Below are 26,334 nucleotides of genomic sequence, written 5' to 3' on the forward strand. Positions count from 1 at the left end.
CTCAAAGCCTGGAGCCTGCTTCGGATTCTGTGTCTCCCTCTCTCTCTCTCCGCCCCTCCCCCACTTGAGCTCTGTCTCTCTCTCTCTCTCAAAAATAAAATACACATTAAAAAAAAATTTTTTTAAGGTGAGGAAACTGAGACCCGAGGGGATTCAAACACTCGCCCAAAGTCACAACGTTACTTAGGGTATGAAGCCCAGGATATGTGACTCCAGTGCCATCCACTCCTGCCCCCTCCCTCCACGCCTATAACCACCATATAACTGCCCAGCATTTGCTGAGTGTGCTATAGTGCTCTTACAGATACAAACTTATTTTAATTTTCCTAACTCCCAAGGGGTAGGTAAGAAGATGCCCATTTAACACACTGTGTGGCTCAGAGAGGTTAAGCATTTTTCCAAGGTCACACACACATCTAATGAGTGGTTAGAATTTGAACCCATGCCTATCTGGCTTACAGTACAGACCCGTTAGAGTTGGGTGTGTAAGAAGCTCAGTTTGGGTTTGGCAAGTGCATGGGCAGGTGTGAGGGGCCTGCACTTTGAGAGGTTAAAAACCCCTCCCCTCTACTGTCCCGCAGGGAAAACGGCCACCCCACCTGGCCCGGTCCCTTCACGCAGTAGCCGGGCATGCGCCCTGGAGCCAACCTACCCTCCTTTCGAACCTTCCCTCTATAGGCTCCGCCCATCACCGTCCAGGCCCAATCCCTGGGTGGAGGGCGGGGCCGCCACGGGAGTGGGCGGTAGTTAAGGAGAGTCAGGAGCCTGGAGTCGTGCGCCGGAGTCAGAACTGCGTCTCACGACCTAGGCGCCGGTTGCTGAAGGAAAGCGAGCGAGCGATGCTGCCGTCGCCGCTTCCTGATTGGCTGTGCGTTGATCCCTCTTCGTTCTGATTGGCAGCGGGTGAGCTAGGTATGTAAATGAAGTGAAGGGGCCTGAGGAGAGACGGGAAACCCTCGGCGGGGTCGTTTGGCCGGTTCGATCCCCGGGTCCTGCCGGTACGCGCCGGGGCTGCCCGGGATCGAGATGCGCGGGCCTCTAAGTGTCGCCCGGCCGGGTTGGGTGAATCACGTCGCAGCCCAGGAAGGGGGCGGAGGCGCCGGCTTCTGGCTCCGGCTGCGTGACTCACCCGCCCCCGCCGCCGCCGCTTCGGAAGGAGCCACCTCCACTGCCTGCCGGAAGCGAGCGCAGGCAGAGAAGGCGGAATAGTCCTCCGGGGATCCCAGCCCGCACGGTCCTGGGCGGCAAGCTGGAGCGACAGCCAGGACGTGGGGGCAGTGTCGAGGATCCCGGGGTCTGAGGAGCCGGAATCCCCGGGGAAAGCCGGCCTGGCGCCGCTAGGGGGCACCGGGACCAGGGGGCGGAGTCGGGTGGGGGCAGAATTCCTGCGGTTCTAAACTCCCGGGTCTGCGGGGAAGGAGGCGAGGACCGTTTTTAGTAGGGTGGGGGGTTACTTCTAAGGTCCTGTCGGGCAACTCCCCGGGGACTGGACCTTGCAAGCTTCCAGTCTGAAAAAAGCAAGTCGGGGCTGGGGTCCAGAACTCCAGGGGCCCCTACCTCGGGGAAAGTGTGGGTCCTCAAAGTTCTCTCAGTGGCCCCCTGTGCCCGTCAAGATTTCCCGGCAAGCTCTGTCTACTAGGCCTCCCAAATAAATCCTGAATCGATCAACTTCCTTCCACGTCCACTACCAATCACCTTCTACTCCAAGCTACCATCATCACCCCAAGAGTGCACTAGCCTCCAAATGGAGCTTCCGATCACGCTCTTCCCCGTCTCCACTCCTCCCCACTCATCTTACTCCAAGCAGCTGAGGGGGATCTTCTGGAAACCTAATCCACAGCACCACTCTATTCCCTGCTCAGAACCCTTCAGTGACACTCACAGTAAAGTCCAAACTTCTTGCCTCTGCTTGCTCTCCAAACCCTGTTCCCTCCCATGTCACTCTGTGCGCTGACCACACGGGTGTTTTTTCAGTTCAAGCTCATCCAGCCTCCAGGTCTTTCTTTGCTTTTGTTGTTGTTCTCTCTTCTCTGAATGCTCTCCCCCTGGTTCTTCTATAGCTGACTCCTTCTCCTGCTTGAGGGCTCCACTCAAATGTCTCTTACTCAGAGGAGCCTGCCCTGACCACCCCCCAGAATCTTTTAGTGTCTTCCTAGCACCATCTGTACATTTCCTGTATTTAAATTTTCTTTTTTTTTAATGTTTATTTATTTTTGAGACAGAGAGAGACAGAGCATGAATGAGGGAGGGTCAGAGAGAGAGGGAGACACAGAATCGGAAGCAGGCTCCAGGCTCTGAGCTATCAGCACAGAGCCCGACGCGGGGCTCGAACTCACGGACTGTGAGATCATGACCTGAGCCGAAGCCGGTCGCCCAACCGACCGAGCCACCCAGGCGCCCCTACATTTCCTGTGTTTATGTATGTATTTGTCTGATTTATAGACATTCAATAAATGTTAGGTTAAACTATGTGAAACAGCTGCTTTCATGGGTTAAAAAAAGGTTGAATATTGGGCATTTCACATGGTTCACTGAAGAAGTACATAATAATAGCTATTAAAAGTACTTGTTAATAAGAATAGTTACAATGTAGGGGCGCCTGGGTGGCTCAGTCAGTTAAGCATCCGACTCTTGACTTCGGCTCAGGTCATGAGATCGAGGCCCGAGTCAGGCTCTGCGCTGATATCAAAGGGACTGCTTGGGATTCCCTCCCCCCCTCTACCTCTCTCTCCCCCCTCTCAAAATAAATAAACTTAAAAAAAATAGAGTGTACTAGGCACTGTTGTAAGTGCTTTTTGTATATTATCTCATTTACTCCGGAGAACAACTCTATGAAGTAGATACTATTATCATCCATTATCTTAAAGTTTCCCTAAGGAAGCACAGGCTCAAGAAGTTAAATGACTGGCCCGAGATCACACCAGACACCAGTTACCAGAGCCAGGGTTTGAACTTGCCACGGACTTTCTATAAGTGAATGACTCGCCCCACCCCCCACCCCCTGCAGATGATGCTGAGCAAAGGTCTGAAGCGCAAGCGGGAGGAGGAGGAGGAGCCGGAGAAGGAAGCCTTGGCAGTCGACACCTGGTGGCTGGATCCCAGGCTCCCAGCAGTGGCACAGGCACCCCCGGCTGTGCCCTCCAATTCCCTCTTAGACCTCTCGGTGCTCAAGCTCCACCACAGCCTGCGGCAGAGTGAGCCGGACCTGCGGCACCTGGTGCTGCTAGTGAACACCCTACGGCGCATCCAGGCATCCGTGGAGCCCGAAGCTACCCTGCCCTCCGTGCCCAGCCCGCCTGAGGCCCCTGGCGTGGCGGCTGACAGCCTGCTGGCCAGCTCAGACGCTGCCCTCTCAGCCTCCATGGCCAGCCTTCTGGAGGACCTCAGCCATATCGAGGGCCTGAGCCAGGCCCCCCAGCCCTTGGTGGACGAAGGGCCGCCGGGCCGCCCCAGTGGCGGGGCCCCACCCGGCCTGGGTGCCTTGGACCTGCTGGGCCCAGCCACTGGCTGTCTGCTGGACGATGAGCTCGAGGGCCTGTTTGAGGACATCGACACCTCTATGTATGACAGCGAACTTTGGGCACCAGCGTCTGAGGGCCTCAAACCCGGCCCTGAGGATGGGCCTGGCAAGGAGGAAGGTCTGGAGCTGGATGAGGCCCAGCTAGACTACCTGCTGGACGTGTTGGTGGGCACACAGGCGCTGGAGCGGCCACCGGGGCCGGGGCGCTGACCCCCACAGCGGAGATGGTGGTTTGGTGTCCAAACTGAGCCTGGTTGCTGGACTAACTGTCCTTGGAAAGACACAGCTAACTTCCCTAGAACGGAGAGAGGGGCTTTGGAGAGACAGAATCCATTCCTGAGCAACTTCACCTCTGTCCTCTTGTCTAGGGCTAATGAGGGGAGTCTGGGACTGGCCCTTGGGAGGGGATGACAGGGCCCGGTGGCTGGAATGTGATTTGGACCAGGCCCTGTGCTGGACTGAATCGGCGGAGGTCGTTCCCGGGGATACTTTTTCCGTGATGTGGGACGAGACTGCACCATTTTCTGGAAATTAAAACCAGTCCTGGGTTATTTCAAGTCTGTGTGCTTTGTCTCTGGGCTAAGGCAAGGGTCAGGTAATAACCTCCAAATTTTACTGAGCGTGGACTGTGTGTGCTAAGCACCTGATGTGTGTTCACTCTTTTCATCTTTGAAATTAGATGGCCTTTATTACTATCCCCATTTTACATTTTGAGAAAACTGAGGCTCCAACAGGACATCGCATGAGGGGGTGGGTTTCAAGCCATGAACTTTACTGCTTTCTTGTCTGGTAAGTGGATGAGTTAGCTCTGGTAACTGGCCCTCTAGAAAACTCCCCCCAACATACTCAGCCAGGTTTCCCTGATTGTGCATGATGATGGTGGTCGTGGTAGCAGTGGAGGAGCCCCAGGCCACCAGAAATCATGGCCTTGCCTGAAGTCTACCTGTGTGTCTTGAGGCTGGGGGTGGGGCAAAAGGGAGGTTTCAGAATGAGCCAGAAATAAAAGCACAAAGCTGAAGGCTTGATGGAGCTTCTCCAAAGAGCTTTGAGAGCCAGCTCTCCAAGAAAATGGGGAAAGGCACGGGAGACTCCAGCAAGTTAAGGAAAAAAAAAAAAATCCACTCGGGGTCTCAAATCTGCCTTTGGGCAGGGATAGGGCAATTTGGAGGGTGCCTCTGAAATAAAGCCACCGGGTTTAGCGGCTTGACCGCAAAGCAGAGGCGGTCCTGCTTTCCTTCTAGAAGAAACCCCGGCCCTGGCGAGCTGAGGCCACCTGTCCCACTGCTCGTGTGATAGGGCCCGCCCGAGCGCCGCGCCGGGTGTCTGCGCCGCCCCCGCGGTCCAGCCGCATTCCTGGCCCGGCTGGGAGGGGCCGCACACTCAGAGGCCTGGCACGGGACCCAGGAGGCGTCCTTCCTGGCGGCTGTGGGGGCAGGGCAGCGCCCCGGGTGCGGGCGGGGGGAGGGGCACGGTGAAACCCACGGGCGGCCGGGGGGCCGGGGGCCGGACGGTGACCTGCGAGGCCCGCTGGGCCTCCAGTGGGGTAACGCCGGCAAGAGGACACCGAAATCGCCGGGCCCCAGAGCCTCCACCCTGGCCGGAAGCTCTAGGGAGGCTGAAGCTGGGGTGGAACTGGGGGAGGCGGGCAGCTTCGGCGGCCCCTCGGGCCGGGAAGGGGCGGGCAGAGCGGAGCTTCCTGGAGAAGGAGAGGAAGTCGTGCCCATTTCTGGAAGTGGATGGGGCGGCCCGGGGAGGGGGAGTGGAAATGGCCCGAAGGGAGCTGGTGCCCTGGCTGAGGGTCTTCGGGTGCCTGACTCCTACACCGGGTGACTCCAATGGGATTCAGACCTTGAGAGTGTGGGTTGAGCTCTGCAATGCCCCCTGGTGCTCATTCTGGGGGTCTGAGATGCCACTGCCTTAGTTCCCTGGAGATCTGTCCAGTGGTCAAGTAATCTCCCAGTGTAGGGCCAGCAATGCCCTCTGTTTACAGCACTCTGGGGGCCTGTTTCCGTTGTCTCTGGGTGCAAAACTGGGGGACAATCTGTGATGCATACTGATGCAGACAGCCTACCCATCTGTCAACGATGCTCGCATCTGCCCCTGTGCCTACTTGGCCAGCGATGCCCCCTCTCCCCAGAGCCTCTGTATACAGTTGCACAGGTTGTGGGCTGCGCATAGACTCCATGTTTAAGGGGCTACTATGCGTGTTTCAGGCACCATTCATTTACATATTGACTGCAACAGTTTCCCAGCAGATGGAGGTCAAACGCCTTGGGGAAGGAGTATGCCTTTTGCACAAAAGCACCATATGGGCTGGATCAGCTCTAGTCCCATCCCACTGGTGCCCTCGGGTCTGTGAGCAGCTCGTGCCTGAGGACCTATTCCCCCCCACCCCCTACTCTCCCCATGTCTGACCCCCAGATGATTGCGCAGGCTCCCAGGCTCTAGTGTGCCCCACCGCCCTCAGGCTCAACCCCAAGAGGCCGCCCTACCTCAGCCAGCAGATTCCAGGGCCCACACCATTCCGAGCTGAGCCACCAGCCCTGGCGCCGTTACTCCTTTTCACAGAGCCTCTGTGTTCCTGCCAGGACACTCCCCAGCCAGGCTAGCTCCCCTCCAGGGGCATTCTCAGGATCCCGCATCACACACACACCTCTCTCCTCAACACCTGGGACAGTTGTCCTTGCTGTCCTTCGCTCCCCTCCCTTCGTTCCTTCTCTTATTCAGAAAAGATGTATGATGGCCTACTGCGTGCCTCGCTAAATCTGACTGTGTCTGTCCTCTGCTCCTCTGAGATCTGAACTCTGCCCCTACCAAGGCTCATCTCCCCCACCTCCTGTCCCATTCACGCACTTAAGGAACATTTACTGAGCACCTGCGGTCCCAGTGCAGAAATCTAATTATGCTTTTTTTTTTTTAACATTTATTCATTTTTGAGAGTGAGAGAGACAGAGCATGAGCGGGGAAGGGGCAGAGAGAGAGGGAGACACAGAATCCGAAGCAGGCTCCAGGCTCTGAGCTGTCAGCACAGAGCCCGACGCGGGGCTTGAACTCACGAACCACGAGATCATGACCCAAGCCGAAGTCTGACGCTCAACCGACTGAGCCACCCAGGCGCCCCCAGAAATCTAATTATGCATAAGTCGATGATTATTGATGCAATAAGCCATTGAGCAGAGGTTGTGCTGAAAAGCCAGATCACCTGCTTTTGAACCTCTCTGCTTTGCCATCCTGTGGCTCTGTGACCCTAAGCAAGGGACTTCACGTCTCTGTGCTCATCTGTAAACTGGAACAGTAACAGCCTACCTCCAAGGGCTGTTGTCCCGAGGTGGATGGGGGGGGGGGGTGTTGTAGGCAGAGGGAACAGTATAAGCAACGGCTAGCCCCTGAGGGACCCTAAAACTTTTTCTAGGATCTGGAAGCTCTGGGTTTGGCTGGAAAGAGGGAGAAGCAGTGAGGTAAGTGATGGGGCCGGAGGGGTCTGCAGGGGGCCAGGGCGCAAGGGACACTGGGTGAGGGACTTTACTGCTAAGGTACTAGGGAATCACGAAGTGAAGGAATCCCTCTGGCTGCCATGTGGACGCAGTGGTACAGAGATGAGACTAAAGGCCGGGAACCCCGAGGGGAAGCTGGGAAGGGACATCACATCCGTGGCAGGATGGTTGGGAGGAAGGGGAGAGGGGTTTGAAAACCAAGAGGACAGGCTCCGGGATTGATGAATCTCGATGGGGCAGGGGCCTCGCACAAGGCCCAGGGCTCTAACCAGGAGACCCATGGGGACAGTGGGGCTGCCTTGGGATGGTGACTGGGGGGACAAGTAGGTCTGGGGTTGACGCTGAGGCCAGAGAGGGACACAGTGGGTGAGAGGGGCTGGTGTGGGGACACCCAGGAGAAGGCATCTGGGTCTCGAGGCCCGTGGGACTGGGCTTAATAGGGAGGGTGGGAGGCAGGAGCAGGCAGAGGTGATGTGAGTGAGGGAGAGATATTGGCTGTGTTGCTGGGCACCCAGCTACCACTTGGCTCAGAGTGGATCGGAGAGGGTGGTCCCTGAGGACAAGCTTCCACCTCTTTCCCCAGCCGCACAGGATATCCTGTGTTTACTGAGGTGGCCTTGGCCGGAACCGGGACACTGGTGCCACCCCCTAAACTCAACTTCCCATGGCCACACCCCCTGGGGTGAGGGAAATTGAGAGACACAGAGAGAGACAGAGAGAGGGACAGAGATGAGGAATGAGGATAGAGACAAAGAGAGGAACAGAGAGGTACAAAGACACACAGACACACTGTTCATGACAAAACACGGCAAACTAGAAAAGGAAGCTTCCTCAGCTTCCCCTGCCTCTTTTTCATTCCCCGATTTCTCCAAGGGGCCCCTTGCACAGGCTGTCCCTCTACTTGGAACCCACTCTCACTGACCCACCACCTACCCAGCAGCCTTCCGTGAACTTTTTTATTTAGTTTTGAGAGAGAGAGAGAGAGAGAGAGAGAGTGGGGGAGGGGCAGAGAGAGAGGGAGACACAGAATCCTTAGCAGGCTCCGTCCAGGCTCTGGGCTGTCAGCACAGAGCCTGACACGGGGCTCAAACTCACAAACTGCAAGGTCATGACCTGAGCTGAAGTCGGACACTCAACCAACTGAGCCCCCCAGGTGCCCCTCCAGGAACTCACTCCTACATATCCTTCAGGTGCCAGTTCAAATGTCACTTCCTCCAGGAAGCTCTCCCTGCCCTTTCTGGTAGTACCAGAGTGCCAGGCCCCTCTTATAGACCTAGATCTGTCCCTCATAGTGCTTAGCTCAGTATGTAAGTATACACTCATTTCACTGATCACTTCTTTAATGTTGGCCCTCATACCCCCCCCCCCCCACACACACACACACTGGGAGTCTTGTGAGGGCAAAATCAGGGTCACTGCTGTGTCCTAAGCACCACCGAGCCCAGGGTTGGATACAGAAGAGGTATCTGTAAACAGCTGCTGAATGAATGTATACATGAGGAGGGGATATAAGGGGCATGTTTGGCCCGGGGACACAGCCATGAACAAGGAAGGACATAGTTGTCAGCTCCTAGAAATTTCACATGTGCTGACCTCTCTCTGGATTCAGATCCTCCTCACAGGCTGTTCCCTCTGCCCATAAAACTTCCCCTCCCTCTTCTCTTGCCTCGCTCCTGTAGGTCATCCAAGTCTCAGTTCACATGTCCCCTCCTCCAGGAAGCCTTACCTGACCTCCCTTGGGACCTTTCCTGGGCTCCCCCGTCAAGGCCCTGACCTTTTTCCCTGTGACTCTCTCACCCCAATCCTGGGCCATGCTGGGTCTGTGTCCCTGTTGGACTGTGAACTTTGTGAAAGCAAGCCCGGGCTATCTCAGTCACACTGTGTCCCCGGCACCATCCAGCGTAGGGCTGGACTCACTAACTGCTGACATTGGATAAAGACTGCTCCCTTTCTCCCCTCTGGTACACTTTGCCTGCATTTGTCCCCTCTCACTGGAAGCCCCTTCCTACACTTTTACCTGACTCCCCGCTTCTCCACCATCCAGTTTGACTTCAGAGGTCACGCCTTCCAGGAATCCTTTCCTGAGCCTGCCCCCCACCCCCACCCCACGGTACACGGTAAATGTAAGTCTGTCGGTATCTCCAATGCCCAGCAAAGAGGCTGCTGGCAAGGGCTTGTGAATGTTTGTTGAATGAATAAATGAACAGGTGAATGGTTGGATGAATCAATGAGAGAGAGAGAGAGAGAGAGAGAGAGAATGCACTGGGGTGAGGGGCTCCTCAGGACCATCAGCAGCCCCATTCCTTCCTCCCTTCCCAGGAGAAGGGTTCTGGCAGGGTTCTGGCCACACCCCAACCCTTGGTGGCTGCCAGGCCTGGATGGCATTTCCCAGAGCTCAGCACATTCCTGCCTTCCCTGGCGGCTGAGAGTGGGCAGGGGGCATTTTGGAGAGAAGGGGGGAGGCCCCTAGAATTCTGGGATCCTGCCAACTTGTGCCGGGTCCCCATGCCCTCAGGGAAGTAGGCCCCAAGCTCTCGGTGTGGCGGGGAGGGGTACAGGTCCACAGAGGGGCCAGGGGGCTGGTGTGAGGGGCAAGGTTGACAACTGAGGGGAAGGCCTGGTGGCCGTGCCTGGCCAGACAATGGGACAGAAGCTGCTGACATGCATTTTGGGGGTAATCCCCAGTTTCATCCCAGCCCTGGCCCCAGGCCTGGGCTCAGAGAGCCCGGAGCATCGGAGCCAGCGGCCGGGTGGGTGCAAGGGGCATGTGGGGGTACTTGTGCTCTCTGTGCCGCCCCCCGGGGTCTGGTGAGTCAGGGCAGGCTGGGGCCGGGGGCTGAGGGATCAGGGTGAGGCCTGGGGGCCTTGGTTTGGGAGTTGGGCAGGTCGGGGTTCAAATCCTGGGGCTACCAATAACTTGCTATGGGTGACTTTGGGTTTCACTTACCCTCTCTGAGCCTCCTTGTCTGTTTTATGAAGGGGACAGAAGAGAGTTGCAGGGTCTCTGGGCCTAATGTGTTCCCCGTGTACCCTGTATTCTGGGAGCAGAGCTCTGGGTGCCCAGCACATTCTTTAGCACATGATGGGTGTCCCCCCAGCACAGAAACTCCATTAAACAGAGAAGTGGGGCTCCCCTGTGCCCAGGCCAAAAGCCCCTCCCCCAACAAGTCTAGCCGGCCCCCTAATTTGTGTGACTAATAATGCAAAATTCTTATAAGGAGCACTCACTCTGTGCCAGGCACTTTTTCAAGTTTTTAGCCTCTTTTAACGCATCTCATCTTCACAACAACCCCATGAGGTGGGCGCTTTTTATCACCCCTGTTTTAGAGACAAGGAAAAGGGGGCCCAGAAAGATGCCGTGGCACAGCCAGGAGGTGACTAGACGGGGATCTGAACCCAAACTGACCGGGAGAAGGAGTAGAAGGAGTTTATTTTAGGGGCCCCTGGAACCAGTGGGGCCATGCCCGGGTCTGGAACCAGGAAATAATGCCTGTCGGGTGATCAGCCTCCGAGTGGCGGGAGCAACGTCCAAGTCCCTGGAACAAGGCTCCTGGTGAAGGTCTCAGCCCAGTTCAGGGCGCGCAGCCTGTCTGAGCCGTCTTATGGCTCCCCACCCCCTTGCCTGTGGATGTAGCTGGGCGGGGGGGGGGGGGGGGGGGGGGGGGGGGGGATGTTTGTTTCCCCACCACCCACTCCCTGGTGACGTCATGCCTCAGGAGCCAATGGCTGGGGTCTCTCCCTCCTCCCCCTCCCCATTCCTTTTCCCCCCCAGCCTGGGGCTGAGGCTGAGCAGACGGACTGGGAGCTCTCGAGGTGTCTGGAGGCTTGGGGGTAAGAGATCAGCCTGTCTAACCCGATCCTTGGCCAGGCTGAGAAGCCAAGGGAATGAGACCCAGGGTCCTGGGAGGTGCTGGCAGGTGCTGGCAGATACTGGGAGGGTACCTGGGCTCAGGAGGCAGTGTGGTGTAGGAGTTAAAGGCACAGACTTTGGAGCCAGACCCTGGGTTCGAATCTCAATGTTCCCCTCTTTCTGGCTATGCAGTCTTGGGCAAGATGCTGCACCCTTTGTACCTCTGCTTTTCCATCTGTGAAATGGGCTGATGGAGAGTAGACGAATTGCTGCTTACAAAGAGCTGGGCAGGATGCCTGGGGTGGAGCAGGCTTTTTGGTGCGGAATAGGGCGCTGGGGAGGCGGCACTGATCCCGTTGGTAGGAGGCAGGTGCCTGAGCTGGGTTTTGTCCCTCACCCAGAGTTCCCCTTGGCTAAGAGAGAAAGTGGGGCCACTGGTTAGCAAAACCTGGATACGAGACACTTGAGATGGACAGCGTACCCTCCAACTGCTGTCAGAGACTAGTGTATATTACCTGAGCACTTACTCTATACCAGGAATATCCTAAGCACCTGCTGTTATTTTGTGAATCCTCAAAGCCACTCTTAGTGGCTCCATCTCACAGATGAGGAAACTGAGGCCCTGGGACGTGAAATACTTTGCCCAAGTATTCAAACCTGAGAAATGTTAGAGCGGGGACTAACTGAGGGAGCTGGGAGGCCCCTGCCAGCACGCCTCCCCCTCTGCCTCACAGATGGTCTAGGGGCCAGGATGAGTCCGGTCAATTCCTCACTCCCACTGCTGAGGGCACCAGATCACTGGCAGTTAGGGAAGCTGAGGCTCTGGGTAGGCAGAGCTCCTAAATGGGGTTGGCACCAGCCATGGGGAGAAGAGGGTACAGAGGGGCAAATCTAGGGGTTTCCTCAGCAGGCCCAGCTCAGCTGAAGGGCCCAGGGCCCAAATGACAGGCACTCACCCCAGCCGCTCTGAAGGGCATTGGCGGCATCGTAAATGGGAATCTAAGTGGCACCTTCCTCCGGGAGGTATTGTGAGGATTTAATGAGCCACGGTAGGGAAGGATCTTTGCACATAGTAAGTGCTCAAGAAATGGGGACTCCGAGAATTCTGGAAGCTCAGGAATGTACCAGGGGAGTGCCAAAGGAACCACTCAAGAATGGCTCTTGGCACCTGGGAGGCCCTGCCTGGACTTGATTCACCGGGGGAACCCCATTAGATCTTCCCCTAACACAGTCAGGGACCCCCAGAAACCTCCCCCTCCCCTCCCCTGCCTAATGGGATGGGTAGGGCTGGGAACAGAGAGTGCCCAGGGTGGACGGGGTTTCCTTCCGAAGCCACCCCCACCCCATGCCAGGACCTGGGTATGTGGCTCAGGAAGGGCACAGTTAGGCTAAATATAACCTGGGTTGGGCCGCTGTCCCAGGCAGGGATGAGGAAGGAGGGCACTCTCTCTTGCTCCCGCCCCAGCTAAGCTTCCTGTGCCAGCCTCTGGGTGTGACCCTCGCTGCCCTGGCCTGAAACCGGGAGCTTGCGGTCCAGGAGAGCCTCCCCTCCATCTCTACCACCTCCTACACGTACCAGGCTCTCCCACCTCCAGCTCAGGATGCTATGTTGTGTCAGGGACTCAGTTTTGCAGACCCGAGTTGTCTGTTACCGTCATATCCTGTCACTGTGATATCTTAACCCTAATTTTCTCGTAAGTAAAATGGGGGTACTGAGGCCACATCTGTAAAGTGCCTGCCCAGACCAGAGTTGGCACCAAAGAGGTCCTTCTAAAAATGCCCGTTTCGGGGCACCCTCAATCCCCATGCCCTCCCCAGTTGTTTTGCTGCTTGGGCTCCTCCAGTGCTCAGAGCCATCAATACGAGTTCAGTTACAGAGTTGGGGGTCAAGGGCAGGGTCTTGGCTGTGTGACCCCAGACAGGTCACTTCCCCACGCTGAGCCTCAGTTTCCAACTCTAAAACAGCCACCGCATTCAGGGTGATTTTGAGACTTATGGGTGCCAGGCCTGGGTCCAGTTCAGAGGAAATGCCACAGATGTGGGAGCTGAGGGCTCAGAGGGGAGCCTGGGGAAGGCCATGGAGACCAGGACTCCTAGGAGCACCAGAGAGGAGCCCTCTGCTACTTTGGGGTGCCTGCCAGTGGAGTGGGTACAGCTGGAGCATTGAGGGGTCCCTGTGTCCTCTATCTTGCCCAGTGGTGGGCTATGAAGAGCCATTGTGCGGCTGGGGGTGGGTGGGCAGGGGCGGAATGTGACTGGGCCCAGCAGATGGGCCATTGTTTGAGGGAATGTGCCGCGTGAGGTCTGACCTTTCCCTGTAGAGTGGGGGTTGGCGGGTTGGCATGCCAGGTGGGGGCTGGGAGGACAAGGCCAGCGTTGGCATGAGGAGGGGTAGAGAGACAGTATCCACTCCCCAGAAAGGTCTGTTGGGGAGTCTGCATGGGAATCCCAGTTCTGCCTCCTTCTCACTGTGCTGTGTGACCTTATGCAAGGTCCTTGGCCTCTCTGAGAGGCTAGGGTTTTCTGCAGTGAGGAGCACAGGGCTGATGAAGAGTAACCACTCCAACACCCATTAGTTATTATCATCCGTATAAGAGTCTGGAACTCTCAGATAAGTTCAAGTCCTGGCTTAGCCATTTGTGACCATCCGTGCATGGCTTCCCTTCTCCCAGCCTCAGGTGTCTTTTCCGTTAATGGGCTCAACGATTGTCTTGACCTCACAAGAGTGTTCTGAGGTTTATGTGCAATGACCCCTGTGGGACATCTGACACAAGATCGGGACCACGGGAAGTTCTTAGTAACAATGATAGTAAGTGCTTCTGAAGCCCCTCCATGTACCTGGAATTTTATGTTTGCTAGCGTATTTGACAAAGTAGGTGCTCTCCTTCTCCCCCATTTTCTACACGAGGAAGCTGAGGCACAGAGAGATGAAGTGATTTGCCCACAGGGAGTACGTGGGAGTGGTTAGGATGGGTTTATACTGAATGTGGCTCCCTCGCTCAGCCCCGGTGTTTGGTGGAGTGGCTCTGCTGTCGGACAGTCCTAGGAGTCAGCTCTGGCTTTACTGTTTGCTGTAAAAAGGTCTTCTAAGCCTCAGTCTCCCTGCCTGCGCTACGGGGATAGAATATTGACAGCACGCAGGAAGGGGCAGACACGTAGGAAGCAATTGGTGGGGTCAGCTGATGGTAATGCTCACCTTCTTCTTCCTAGAGCCCCGGACCCAGGAGGCCCAAGGAGCTGGAGGTGATCCTGAGGTGAGCATTGGCCGGTGCCACATGCCCCTCCCTGTCCCTCCCTGGCCTGCTTGGAGCCTCATGCCCTGGTCTCTTCCTGGCAGGCAGCAAGACCCCAGAGGAAGGGCGCGAGCCCCGCAGACGACTGCGCAGTACCCCAGTCTGGGCTCCTGTTAGGAGGGGGTGCCTGTGCTCAGGCAGCGGTGAGAGGGCAGGGGTGGGGGGCCCTGCTCCCCTTCTGATACCAATCTTGACCTCTCCCTCCATGCCCAGCCTCCTTCTCTCATCCCTTCCCGGCCTCAAGCCTCCACCCCTGCCCCCGACAGGCTCAGAGGCAGCTGCTCCATGCAGAACTGAAGCTGGTCCTGCAGCAGAAGGGAGAGAGGAAGCAGGAGCCTGGGGCCCAGGTGACTCCCAGCAGCGCCATGGAGGCCAGGAGCCGGAGTGCTGAGGTGAGTTCCAAGGGGGACTTATGGGGCCTGGTGGCGGGGCTGCACAGGCTAAGGCAGCTGGAAGACGGACACTTCCTGATTTCTCTGTGCCTCAGTCTCCCCATCTGTGAAATAGAAATAGCAACGGTGCCTATTTTATAGGTCGCTGTGAGGGGAAAAAATTAACATATGTAAAGCACTTAGCACTGTGCCTGGGAGAGACTAAGAGTCAGAGGAGCTCATTCATCTGGAGATCATGGAGTTACAGTAATAACGGGCTAAAGACAAGTAGGCAGGATAGTAGAGGTGTTGTTAAATGCATGAGCTTTGAGCCCATGGGCTTAAGTCCCAACCTTACCAGTTTAGCTCTAAACAGGTGACCTGACCATTCAAGCCCTGCTTCCCCATTGGTGAAATGGGACAATGGTCCCCACCTCTAAGGGTGTTGAGGACTCACTCTTGAGCCATGTGCACAGGGCCTGGCATCCAGGAAGCCTACCTGAATGTTAGCTGTGGTCACTGTTAAGGAGATAGAGGACTGGTACCAACTGCTTCCAGGGGATGCTAGGCACAGAGCGGGTCCGCTTTTACAGGAGCCAAGCTGAAGCTGAGGGGTGGCCGGCAGGGAGTTAAGGGCAGGGCCACTGCCTCCAGGCCAGCCTATGGGCTCTGAGGTCACAGACCTGGGGTTCAGGCCCAGCAGCTTAACTTGCCGTGCGGCATTAGGCGAATCACTTTGCTTCTCTTTACTTGGTGTCCTCCTTTGAGTCTGTCCAAGCTGTGGGAGGCTGAAATGAGATGCTGGGCATAGAATGCTTAGCCCAGGCCCTCAGGGTGGTGGTGATGGGCATGCCATTCCCTGCTGCCGTTACAACATGTTCCTCCCAGCTCTCTAGTCCCGGGACCACTGCTGGGCCCAGACTTGCTTTCCCCTCTCCAAGCCCTATGCTCAACCCCAGACTATACCAGCCTTGATGCCCTGCCCATTAGAGGATCCTCTCAGATCCCTGTGGCTTCAGGCCTCAGCTCACAGAGACTCCTTCCGGTACACCCGGAAGGGAGTAGGGAAATGGGCCCAGAGAGGGCAAAGTTCTCGCCTAGAGACACACAGCAGATTGAGTTCTAAGATGGTTGTGGAACTGAGGTGAGAGTCACTGCCTTTTCTAAGCCGGGAAGTGAATCCCGGAGTGCGTCGCTGGGCTGGGGCCAGGGCAGCACCATTTAGAGTGAATACCAGGAATGCCACGTCTGCTAGTCCACCACTCATTACCCACGCACCCCCCCCCCCCATCACTTGATTCCCTCTCCCAAAGGCGTTATGCAGGTCTTGGGGTCACAGAGTCCACAAAAGGGAACACTCTCACATACATTCATTCAAGCCTCCAAGAGCCCAGTCCCACCCACACCCCTCCGTCCTGCACCACTTAAGACGTCCAGCCCTTTCCCCAGAATCCCCTTCTCACACCACCCCTTGTTCTGCTCTTATTAAACCCCCTTCCCATACCTCAATCCCATCCTTAGACTATGGGTCGCCGCCTTACTTCCAAGTAGGACTCTCTAGCCACACCCCTCGCAGATTTTTGGCCCCTCCTCTGTGACTGTCCGCGCATGCAGTCTGACTAGGCGCCAAACCCCTAGTCCCGCCCCGAATTGGCCCCGCCCCCCGAGGGCACAGCCCCGCCCTATCAGGCTCGCCTCTTTACATCTCAGGTTCCCTCGGGCCTACCTACACCGCCCCTCCTCCATAACCCCGCCCCTAACCCCGCCCCTTTAGACGGCGGCCACAGGGCTCCTCCCGGCCAAAAAGTGGACGGAACCGTTGAGCCTTGCAGCGGTTCCGAGAGATCAGGCGGCCCTCGCGCTTCCTTAAAGGGAAGATGCCGGAGTGGGTGGGACCGCATGGCCGGCCTGAGTTGCGCCTAGGGGCTTGTAACTCGAGGACGCGTTTAAGAGCCGTTTTTAAGCGCGATGCCGGGCTCTGGGTGAGGTCCGGTCATAGCGCCCCATGCGATGCCTCGCCGTCCTCCGCAGGAGCTGAGGCGGGCGGAGTTGGTGGAGATCATCGTGGAGACGGAGGCGCAGACCGGGGTCAGCGGCATCAACGTAGCAGGTGGCGGCAAGGAGGGAATCTTTGTCCGCGAGCTTCGGGAGGATTCGCCCGCGGCCAGGAGCCTCAGCCTGCAGGAAGGTGGGCGGGGCGGATGCATGGGGCGGGACGTCTCTGAGGGGGCGGGGTTAGGAGTGGGCCCTTGGTCCGGGGCGTGGCTGGCGGCCAGGAGGCGGGGAGAAGGGCTTGGGGCGGGGCTTTGTGTGTAGGCCTTGCAGTGGCTCGGAGCGGGCTCTGGAGGTTCATAGTGTCGGTTTGACTCCCAGATCTGCAGTTTAGTAGCTTGTGAATTTCTGTGCCTTGGTTTTTTTCATCTCGAAAGTGGGAATGATTTTAGTACTCACCTCACAGGGCTATGACTCGGATTAAATGAGTCAGTATTTGAAAACAGCGCTAAGTGGCACATAGCACAATGTAAGCATTAGTTATTATTTTTGTTGTTGGGACTGGAGAAAAGAGGTGGAGTTAACAACTTGGAGGGGTGTGGAGGGGAGCTTAATAAGTAAGGGATGTTTTAGGTGACATGGATGAGGCTGATGTGGTATATTCATGCAACAACTATTTACTAAGTGCTTGCTATTTCCAGATATTATTCTAGGGGCTTGGGCTACTGCAGTGAACAAAACTCTCTGCACTTAAGGAGCTTACCTTCTAGTAGGGAGAGACATATTTGAGCAAAGTTTGTAAAATACATAGTAAGTTAGAAGGCAATATGTGCTATGGGTGCCAGGAGGACAGTTATTATTTTTTTTCTTTTCTCTTTTAGAGAGAGAGAGAGAGCACGTGAGAGAGCCAGCAGGGGAGAGGGGCAGAGGGAGGGAGAGAGAGAGAGAGATTGAGAGAGAGAGAAAGAGAGAGAAAGAATCTTAAGCAGGCTCTGCACTCAGCGTGGACCCTGACGCGGGGCTTGATCCCAAGACCCTGGGATCATGACCTGAACCCAAATTAAGAGTTGGATGCTCAACTGACCCAGGTGCCACCCAGGTGCTGCAGGACAGTTGTCTTTTTAAATAGGGTGAGCCAGGAAGGGAGAAAAGGCCTGGTGGAGGACGGGGAGTGAGCTCTGTGGCCATCTGGAGGAGCATTCCATGCAGAGAGAATGGCCAGTGCAAACATCCCAAGGTTGGGGTGTGCCTAACTTGATGGAGGAAAAGCAAGGAAGCCAGTGTGGATGGAATAGAGTTAGAGAAGAGGAGAGTAAGAAAGGAGGCCAGAGAAGTAAGGAAAGGGCAGTTTTTAGAGGGCTATATAGACCATGGTGGGGATTTTGGCTTTTAATCTGGAAGGGTTGTGAGTGGAGGAGGAACATGAGTTGGCTGTGTTGAATAGCATGCTGTGGTAGCAGTAGGCTGAAGGCAGCAGGGTGGGGAGCAGGGAGCCCAACAAAGAAGCTATTCCGGGGCACCTGCTGGCTCAGTTGGTAGAACATGCGACTCTTGATCTCAGGGTCATGAGTTTGAGCCCCACATTGGGTGCAGAGGTTTACTAAAATAAAATAAAATAAAATAAAATAAAATAAAATAAAATAAAATAAAGAGGCTACTCTGATTATCCAGGTAAAAGATGGTGATGCTCAGGACCAAAACAGTGATAATGGAGTTGAAGAGAAAGGTTTGCATTATGGATGTATTTTGAAGGAGAGGAGCCTTCAGGGCTGGATATGGGGTATGATGAAAAGAGAGGGGTCAAAGATGTGTCCAGGGATTCTTGACCTGAGGATGGAGTTGGCAGTTCCACAGATGGGGAACACTGGGGCTGGAGCTTGCTTGGGGTAAGACCACATTTGCAGTTTGGATCTGTAAGGTGAGGGGTATCTATTGGATACCAAGGTGAAGATGCGGAGGGGTAAATGGGTATATGAGTCCTGGATGGAGGGGAGAGTGCTGGGCTGGAGACATACACTTGGGAATTGTCAGCCCATTTCTGTTCTTTAAATTCCTGAATCTGGATGAGCTTCCTAAAGAGGTACGTGTAGCATGTAGATAGAGATGAGAAGAGGTCCCAAGCCTGAGCTCTGGGACAGTGTGTCTTTAAGAGATTCGGGAGATGGGAAGGTGCCATCCCAGGAGTCTGAGAAGGAACTTCCAGGGAGGTTCTAGAGGGTGTATGGCACAGGGGGGCCTGTCTCGTAGAGGGTATGTGGCACCCTGGAGGCCAAGCCAAACAAGTGGATGAAAGGGAGAGGGTCAAGTTGGGTCGAAGGTTGTGAGGTCCACTCAGATGAAGTCTGGGACTTGCCCATTGGACTTAGCTACACAGAGATATGGGACCTTGAGAGGAGCAGCTCAAGGTTCTGGAAGGGGGTGTCAGAAGTGTGACTGGAGATGTGGAAACAATGCAGCTGGATAACTCAATGCATTTGCCATTAAGGCGAACAGATATGTGGAGCAGGAGCTCCAGGAGTGAGGTCAAGACAACTTTTCTTATGGGAAAAGTAATGGTATGCTGATGAGAATAACATACAAGAGAGGGACAAAATGATGATGTGGGGAGAGAGGGGAGAATTGCTCGAGGATGTCCCTGAAAATGTGGTGGAAAGATTGACCTGGGGGAGAAATGAGGACAGGTGGAGTAAATTACCACAGGGGCAGGTGGGGGGGGTTGGTGAGTAAGGGGGTGGGAGTTTCTAGAAGTTCTTTTCTGATTCTGTTCTCTCAGTAAAGGGAACAAAGTCGAGTGTCTAAAAGGTGAGAATGGGAGAGGGAAGTGGAAAGCAACGGGCGTGGTTTGAATGGGTGTGGATTTGCTGGGAGAGGCGGAGCTAAGGCCATGGGGCGAGGCTTCAGCTTGAGTGTCTGCACCTTAAACTGGGAAGAACTTTGCTTCCCAATTCTGGGCTGGGGGTGGGCAGGATAGGCGGGGCCAAGGTTTGGGGCTGGGCCTCGCTAGCTCCAGGAAAGTGGGTGGGACCAGGCCTGGATGGAGCCAAGCGGATGCCCAGCCCACGCCCTGCCCATCTCCCGCCTCACCTGCAGGGGACCAGCTGCTCAGCGCCAGAGTGTTCTTCGAGAACTTCAAGTACGAGGACGCACTACGCCTGCTGCAATGTGCCGAGCCTTACAAGGTCTCCTTCTGCCTGAAGCGCACTGTGCCCACCGGGGACCTGGCGCTGCGGCCTGGGACCGTGGCTGGCTACGAGATCAAGGGCCCACGGGCCAAGGTGGCCAAGCTGGTACGCGTGCTTAGCCCGGTCCCGGCTCTGGACTGCCCCAGCGATCCAGTCTCTGCGCCGTGAGCCCCACTCTTCCACACCCTGGGCCAGCCTTGCCCTCTGTCTTGTCACTAACCCAACTCTAATCCCACCTTCTGCCTCCTGTTCCCCACTCCTAAACTCCTCCCTGGGGAGGGAGACCCGCCCATCTCAGACCTTCACTTACTTTGGAGAGGAGGCAGCTCTAGGCATGCGGGGGGTCCTGAACCGAAGGGACTCCAAACCAGGGAGGCCAGGTTCAAACCTGAGTGCTGCTCACTTACTGCTGAGTGACCCTGGACAAGTTTCTTTCCCTTTCTGGGCCTCAGTTTCCCCATTTCTAGAATGAAGGTATTGGGGAGAATCCTGGATGAGGACCTAGAAGTCTTGGGTCCCAGTTCCCACACTCCTGTGGACTCATTGTCAGATGCTAAATGAAAGTCTTTGCCTTAGGGGGCTAGTAATGGTGAAATGACAGGAAGGAAGTGGGGATGGTGATTTGGGGACGAGATGCTTCGTCCGACACGTCCCCAGCCTGGTGTAATACCAGATGGGGATCCCCCCGTCTACCCCGAGCCTCCCACTGTCCCACCGCCTCCCGCATCTCTCCTCTCTCCCCAGAACATCCAGAGTCTGTCCCCTGTGAAGAAGAAGAAGATGGTGGTACCCGGGGCCCTGGGGGCCCCTGCAGACCTGGCCCCTGTTGACGTCGAATTCTCCTTTCCCAAGTTCTCCCGTCTACGTCGGGGCCTCAAAGCTGAGGCTGTCAAGGGTCCTGTCCCAGCCGCCCCCACCCGCCGGCGCCTCCAGCTGCCTCGGCTGCGCGTCCGGGAAGTGGCGGAAGAGGCCCAGGCAGCCCGGCTGGCCGCCGCCGCTCCTCCCCCAAGGAAAGCCAAAGTGGAGGCTGAGATGGCAGCAGGAGCCCGTTTCACAGCCCCCCAGGTGGAGCTGGTTGGGCCCCGGCTGCCAGGCGCCGAGGTGGGTGTCCCCCAGGTCTCAGCCCCCAAGGGGCTGGGAGAGGTGGCCCTCCACCTGCCAAGCCTTGGACTAGGCGCCCCAGCCCCACCTGCTGTGGAGCCCGCGGCCCTAGGGATCCAGGTCCCCCAGGTGGAGCTGCCCGCCTTGCCCTCGCTCCCCGCGCTGCCCACGCTGCCCTGCCTGGAGACCCGGGAAGGGGCTGTGGTGGTGACAGTGCCCACCCTGGACGTGGCAGCGCCCGCCGTAGGGGTGGACCTGGCCTTGCCGGGTGCGGAGGTGGAGGCCCGAGGAGAGGCACCTGAGGTGGCCCTGAAGATGCCCCGCCTCAGTTTCCCCCGCTTTGGGGCTCGAGCAAAGGAAGTTGCTGAGGCCAAGGTGGCCAAGGCCAGCCCCGAGGCCAGGGTGAAGGGGCCCAGACTTCGAATGCCCACCTTTGGGCTTTCTCTCCTGGAGCCCCGGCCCGCTGCCGCTGAAGCTGCTGTCGAGAGCAAGCTGAAGCTGCCCACCATCAAGATGCCCTCCTTTGGCATTGGGGTCTCGGCCCCTGAGGTCAAGATGCCCAAGGGGCCGGAGGTGAAGCTCCCCAAGGCTCCTGACGTCAAGCTCCCGAAGGTGCCCGAGGCGGCCCTTCCAGCCGTGCAGCTCCCCGAGGTGGAGCTCCCCAAAGTGTCAGAGATAAAGCTCCCGAAGGTGCCAGAGATGGCCGTGCCCGAGGTGCGGCTTCCAGAGGTGCAGCTGCCGAAAGTACCCGAGATGAAGCTCCCCGAGATGAAGCTCCCGAAGGTGTCCGAGATGGCCGTGCCGGAGGTGCGACTCCCGGAGGTGCAGCTCCCGAAGGTGCCCGAGATGAAGCTCCCGAAGGTGCCCGAGATGAAGCTCCCGAAGGTGCCCGAGATGGCGGTGCCCGAGGTGCAGCTCCCAGAAGTACAGCTCCCGAAAGTCCCGGAGATGAAGCTCCCGGAGGTGAAGCTCCCGAAGATGCCCGAGATGGCCGTGCCCGAGGTGCGACTCCCGGAGGTGCAGCTGCCCAAGGTCTCAGAGATGAAACTCCCGAAGGTGCCTGAGATGGCCGTGCCCGAGGTGCGACTCCCGGAGGTGCAGCTGCCCAAGGTCTCAGAGATGAAAGTCCCTGACGTGAAACTCCCCGAGATAAAACTCCCCAAGGTGCCGGAGATGGCCGTGCCTGATGTCCACCTGCCAGAGGTGCAGCTGCCAAAGGTGTCCGAGATGCGGCTGCCGGAAGTGCAGGTGCCGAAGGTCCCAGATGTGCATCTTCCAAAGGCACCCGAGGTGAAGCTGCCCAAGGCTCCGGAAGTGCGGCTGAAAGCCGAGCAGGCAGAGGCAGTGGAATTTGGCTTCAAAATGCCCAAGATGACCATGCCCAAGCTGGGGAGGGCAGAGTCCCCACCACGAGGCAAGCCAGGCGAGGCCAGGGCTGAGGCCCCAGGGAAGCTGGTAACGCTCCCCTGTCTGCAGCCAGAGGCGGGCGCCGAGGCTCGGATGGTTGTCCCCTCTCTCTCCCTGCCCTCGGTGGAGCTAGACCTGCCGAGGGCCCTCAGCCTGGAGGGGCAGGTCCCAGCAGCCGAAGCGGGCAAGGTGGAACGGGCAGAGAGCCCCGGGGCAGCGGCAGGGGTCGGGGAAGTGGCCTTCCGGATGCCCTCCGTTGAAATCGTCACTCCTCAGCTGCCCACGGTGGAGGTGGAGGAAGGGCGGCTAGAGGCGATGGAGATGAAAGCCAAGCCCTCCTCCAAGTTCTCTTTGCCCAAGTTTGGACTCTCGGGGCCCAAAGTGGCCAAGGCGGAGGCTGAGGGGGCTGGGCGAGCCACCAAGCTGAAGGTGTCCAAGTTTGCCATCTCACTCCCCAAGGCCCGAGCGGGGACTGAGGCCGAGGCCAAAGGGGCAGGGGAGGCAGGCCTCCTGCCCGCCCTCGATCTGTCCATCCCGCAGCTCAGCCTGGATGCCCATCTGCCCACGGGCAAGGTGGAGGTGGCCGGGGCTGACGTCAAGCTCAAGGGGCCCAGGTTTGCCCTGCCCAAGTTTGGGGTCAAAGGCCGGGACACTGAGGCGGGAGAAGCAGTGTCAGGGGGGGCTGAGTTGGAGGGCAAGGGCTGGGGTTGGGACAGGAAGGTGAGGGCGTCCAAGCTGAAGATGCCCTCCTTTGGGCTGGCTCGAGGGAAGGAAGCCGAGATCCAGGGCGGGCGTGGCAGCCCCGGAGAAAAGCCAGAGTCCCTGGCTGGCCAGCTTAAGATCCCCGAAGTGGAGCTGGTCACCCTGGGGGCCCAGGAGGACGGGGGCGCCGAGGGGGCAGTGGCCGTCTGTGGAGTTCGGCTACCAGGCCTGCAAGTGTCCACGACCAGGCAGGCAGGTGCCGAGGGCCAGGAAGGGGGGCTGAGGATGCCCCTGGGTATCTCCCTGCCCCAGGTGGAGCTGGCCGGCCTCGGGGAGGCCGGCCTGGGTGCCACCCCCGGGCAGCAGGTCAAGGGTGCAGCCCCTTCAGCAGAGGGCACAGCAGGCTACAGGGTCCAGGTGCCTCAGGTGACCTTGTCTCTGCCTGGAGCCCAGGTGGCAGGTGGTGAGCTGTTGGTAGGTGAGGGCGTCTTCAAGATGCCTGCTGTGACGGTGCCCCAGCTTGAGCTGGACGTGGGGCTGAGCCGGGAGGCGCAGGCTGGGGAGGCAGCCACCGGCGAGGGTGGCTTGAGGCTGAAGATGCCCACACTGGGGGCCAGGGCCGAAGCTGGGGAAGAGGGGCCTGGAGACCAGCCCCCAGGGGCCGAGCGCACCTTCCGCCTCTCGCTGCCCGACGTGGAGCTCTCGCCACCTGCTGTGGGCAGCCACGCCGAGTACCAGGTGGCAGAGGGCGAGGGGGATGCCGGACACAAGCTCAAGGTGCGGCTGCCCCGGTTCGGCCTGGTTCGGGCCAAGGAGGGCGTGGAAGAGGGTGAAAAGACCAAGAGCCCAAAACTCAGGCTGCCCCGAGTGGGCTTCAGCCAGAGCGAGGCAGTCACTGGGGAAGGCTCCCCCAGCCCCGAGGAGGAGGAGGAGGAGGGCGGCGGGGAAGGGGCCCCCGGGCGCCGAGGCAGAGTCCGAGTCCGCCTGCCCCGCGTGGGCCTGGCCACCCCTTCCAAGGCCTCTCGGGGACAGGAGGGCGACGCAGCCCCCAAGTCCCCTGGCGGGGAGAAGTCACCCAAGTTCCGCTTCCCCCGGGTGTCCCTAAGCCCCAAGACCCGGAGTGGGAGCGGGGACCGGGAGGAGGGTGGATTCCGGGTCCGGCTGCCCAGTGTAGGGTTTTCGGAGACAGGGGCTCCAGGCCCTGCCAGGATGGAGGGGGCTCAGGCTGTCATCTGAAGCCCCGGGGGCTGAGGGAGAGTTCCCTCCCATCTTCCCATCCCTGCCTCGTCCTCGTTTTGTGTGTGACATAACTAGCACTAACCCTCAGAGGGCCGGGAGGTGGGTGACTGACCGGGAGAGGGCCGGGGAGGCCTCCTGCCCGGCTCACTGGCTGGACTGCCTGTATCTTGCCAAGCCATGTGAATAAAATAATCCAGAGGTAGGCTTGTGTTCTGTTTCCTCTGTGCGTGTAGGGGGGTGGGTTGGGGAGGGACGGGGGACAGGGGAGGGTGGAGAGGGTGCAGGAAAAGAGGTCCCCAAGGAGGAAGAAAGGGGACTTGAGCCTGCCCTGCAGAGAGTCTGTGTTCGGGAGAGACACAGGCCACCCCTGGTCTGAAGAGAGTCAGGGAAGCCTTGCGGTGGGCCGGGTGGGAAGGGGCCTGCCCTAGCCATTCCGAATTCCCTAGGGCCTCTGAGCAAGACCCCCCTCTGCTGGGAACTCTGCCAGTTCTGGGGGAAACACTCCCACCAGACCTCCCTGGGGTCGTCCTAAGAGAGCACAACGATTGCTACCCATCTGCCCTCTGCTGGCCACCTTCACATCCACAAGAGCGCTTCCACATCCTGGCGATCCTTTCCTGTCAGGCTGGTTTGACTGCCCCGGCCACCCGGGGCCCCACCCAGGGAGGCCCCTCCCTGTCCCCTCTCCCGGCTCATGGGTTCAGAGCCTCCACCCCAGATACCCGGCTGCCTCTTGGGACTAGGTCCCAGGGTCCTCAGCTCCCAACAGGGCTGGGCCTCGGCTCCCGGGGACCCTTCCCCACTCAGGATCTAAGCTCCCCACCGAGGCCTCCAGACTCTCCCTCATCGGCTGTGCCCTCCAGTTGTCACAGACCCTTGATGTATCCTAGCCCCTTCCCCTTTAAAGCTGGCCTCCCTCAGGTCCCTGCCTGGTCGTGCTTTCTCTTCGTTCCCACCAAACATGGCCAGACACGGCAAGAATTTACACTCACGGTGTGCACCCTTTGCCTAGCGCCCCGGCATTTGGGGTTTCCGTCCCACCACGGCCGTCCTGTCAGGGTTCTTAGTGACCTCTCTGTGGCCACGCTGAGGGCTTCCTCTGTCCCCCTTTTCCTTACTTCTCAGTGTCCCTTCCTCCTCCCTGAACACCTTCTCCTGTCTCTTCCCCACTCCCTCTCTCTCTCTCCTCATGCCCTTTGGGCCCTCAGGACTCCTCCCAGGCCCTCATTCACCCCCATACCCTCCCCAGGTCATGTCACCCCTCCCCGTGGTCCACATGGGAATGCAGTGCACCACCCGTGGACGTCTCCCGGGCACTGGGAGCTTGGCTCTAGAACCAGACTGCTGGGGGGTGGGGGGGAGGTGGGGGTGGGCGGTAAGCCTGTATCTGGCACCCAGCTGGGTGACCGGAGGCATTTGTTCAGCTTCTTTGTGTCTTGATTTTCTCTTTCATAAAATGGAGCTATTGAAACGTATGTCATTAGGATCGGCTAAGGCTTGTAAAGCACTCAAGACATGTCTATATGTTTCGGTGTCCAAGCTTCTAATCTGACACCAGCATCTTCTCCCTTAAAGTGCTCCTTATCTGAGGGACCGTGTCCCTGTCTGAGGGACCATCCCTGAGCCCTGGGCCTTGTTCTGGATGGTTCCCTCTTCCCCCCCTCCCCCAACCCGTCAGTCCCACAGCTTGGCCTCCTGTCTCATACACCAGCCTCCTCCCCGACACCCCACCCTCTCTCACCTGGGCCCCGCTCCAGGCTCAGGGTCTCCAGTTTCGTCCCCTCCACTCTTATTCGCACAGTAGCTTTCTGATACTTCAATCTGATGCTGTCCTGCCTTGCTCACAGCCCTTCTGTGGCTCCCCAGTACCCTGTACCCAGTACCCCAGGACCCTAAATGACTCCAAACTCCTTAGCCTGTCAGTGAAGACCTTTTACCACCTGGCCCTGCTTCAGTCACACCTCTCCTACTGCAGCCACCGGCAGGGGTGGGTGTTTGCTGAACACAGACACACACACACACACACACACACACACACACACACACAAATCCCCCCAGCCCTTCACCTCTGTTGAGGAATGTCCCTGCCCTCCGGCCTAGAGGTCCAGGATCAGACTTCCTTCTCAGTCAACCCTTCACCCGTCCAGCCCCTCCAGGGTTCCGCCACTGGGTGGGGGAGGGGG

The 26,334-nt window shown here is 58.0% G+C and overlaps 2 protein-coding genes and 1 long non-coding RNA gene across 6 annotated transcripts; 2 read left to right on the forward strand and 1 right to left on the reverse strand.

The window, feature by feature from the left end:
- The first annotated feature begins 756 nt into the window (after window positions 1-756).
- Window positions 757-4,071, forward strand: SERTAD1 (SERTA domain containing 1). Its single transcript, XM_007087229.3, has 2 exons — window positions 757-912; window positions 3,008-4,071. Exon 2 carries the CDS (start codon window positions 3,008-3,010, stop codon window positions 3,728-3,730), a length of 723 nt encoding a protein of 240 aa, XP_007087291.2. The 5' UTR covers window positions 757-912; the 3' UTR covers window positions 3,731-4,071.
- Window positions 4,072-10,427: 6,356 nt separating this feature from the next.
- LOC102956208 lies at window positions 10,428-26,308 on the reverse strand. 4 transcript variants are annotated; one of them, XR_006211912.1, is made up of 5 exons: window positions 26,218-26,308; window positions 15,028-15,316; window positions 14,061-14,653; window positions 11,086-11,277; window positions 10,428-10,550 (listed from the first exon to the last, which is right to left on the reverse strand). It is a non-coding gene; the product is annotated as an uncharacterized LOC102956208 (long non-coding RNA). The 4 variants fall into 4 exon arrangements; XR_006211913.1 differs by lacking the exon at window positions 14,061-14,653 and having other exon boundaries at window positions 15,028-15,306; XR_006211910.1 differs by lacking the exons at window positions 14,061-14,653; window positions 26,218-26,308 and having other exon boundaries at window positions 15,028-15,818.
- On the forward strand, window positions 10,803-24,345 carry PRX (periaxin). The gene is made up of 7 exons (XM_042969504.1): window positions 10,803-10,845; window positions 14,075-14,118; window positions 14,202-14,300; window positions 14,424-14,549; window positions 16,560-16,716; window positions 19,611-19,807; window positions 20,447-24,345. The coding sequence occupies exons 4-7, from the start codon at window positions 14,523-14,525 to the stop codon at window positions 24,146-24,148; spliced, it is 4,083 nt and encodes a 1,360-aa protein (XP_042825438.1). The 5' UTR covers window positions 10,803-10,845; window positions 14,075-14,118; window positions 14,202-14,300; window positions 14,424-14,522; the 3' UTR covers window positions 24,149-24,345.
- Window positions 26,309-26,334: the final 26 nt, after the last annotated feature.

Source organism: Panthera tigris, chromosome E2 (genome assembly GCF_018350195.1).
Source record: "Panthera tigris isolate Pti1 chromosome E2, P.tigris_Pti1_mat1.1, whole genome shotgun sequence".
In the NCBI taxonomy this organism is placed as follows: Eukaryota; Metazoa; Chordata; class Mammalia; order Carnivora; family Felidae; genus Panthera; species Panthera tigris.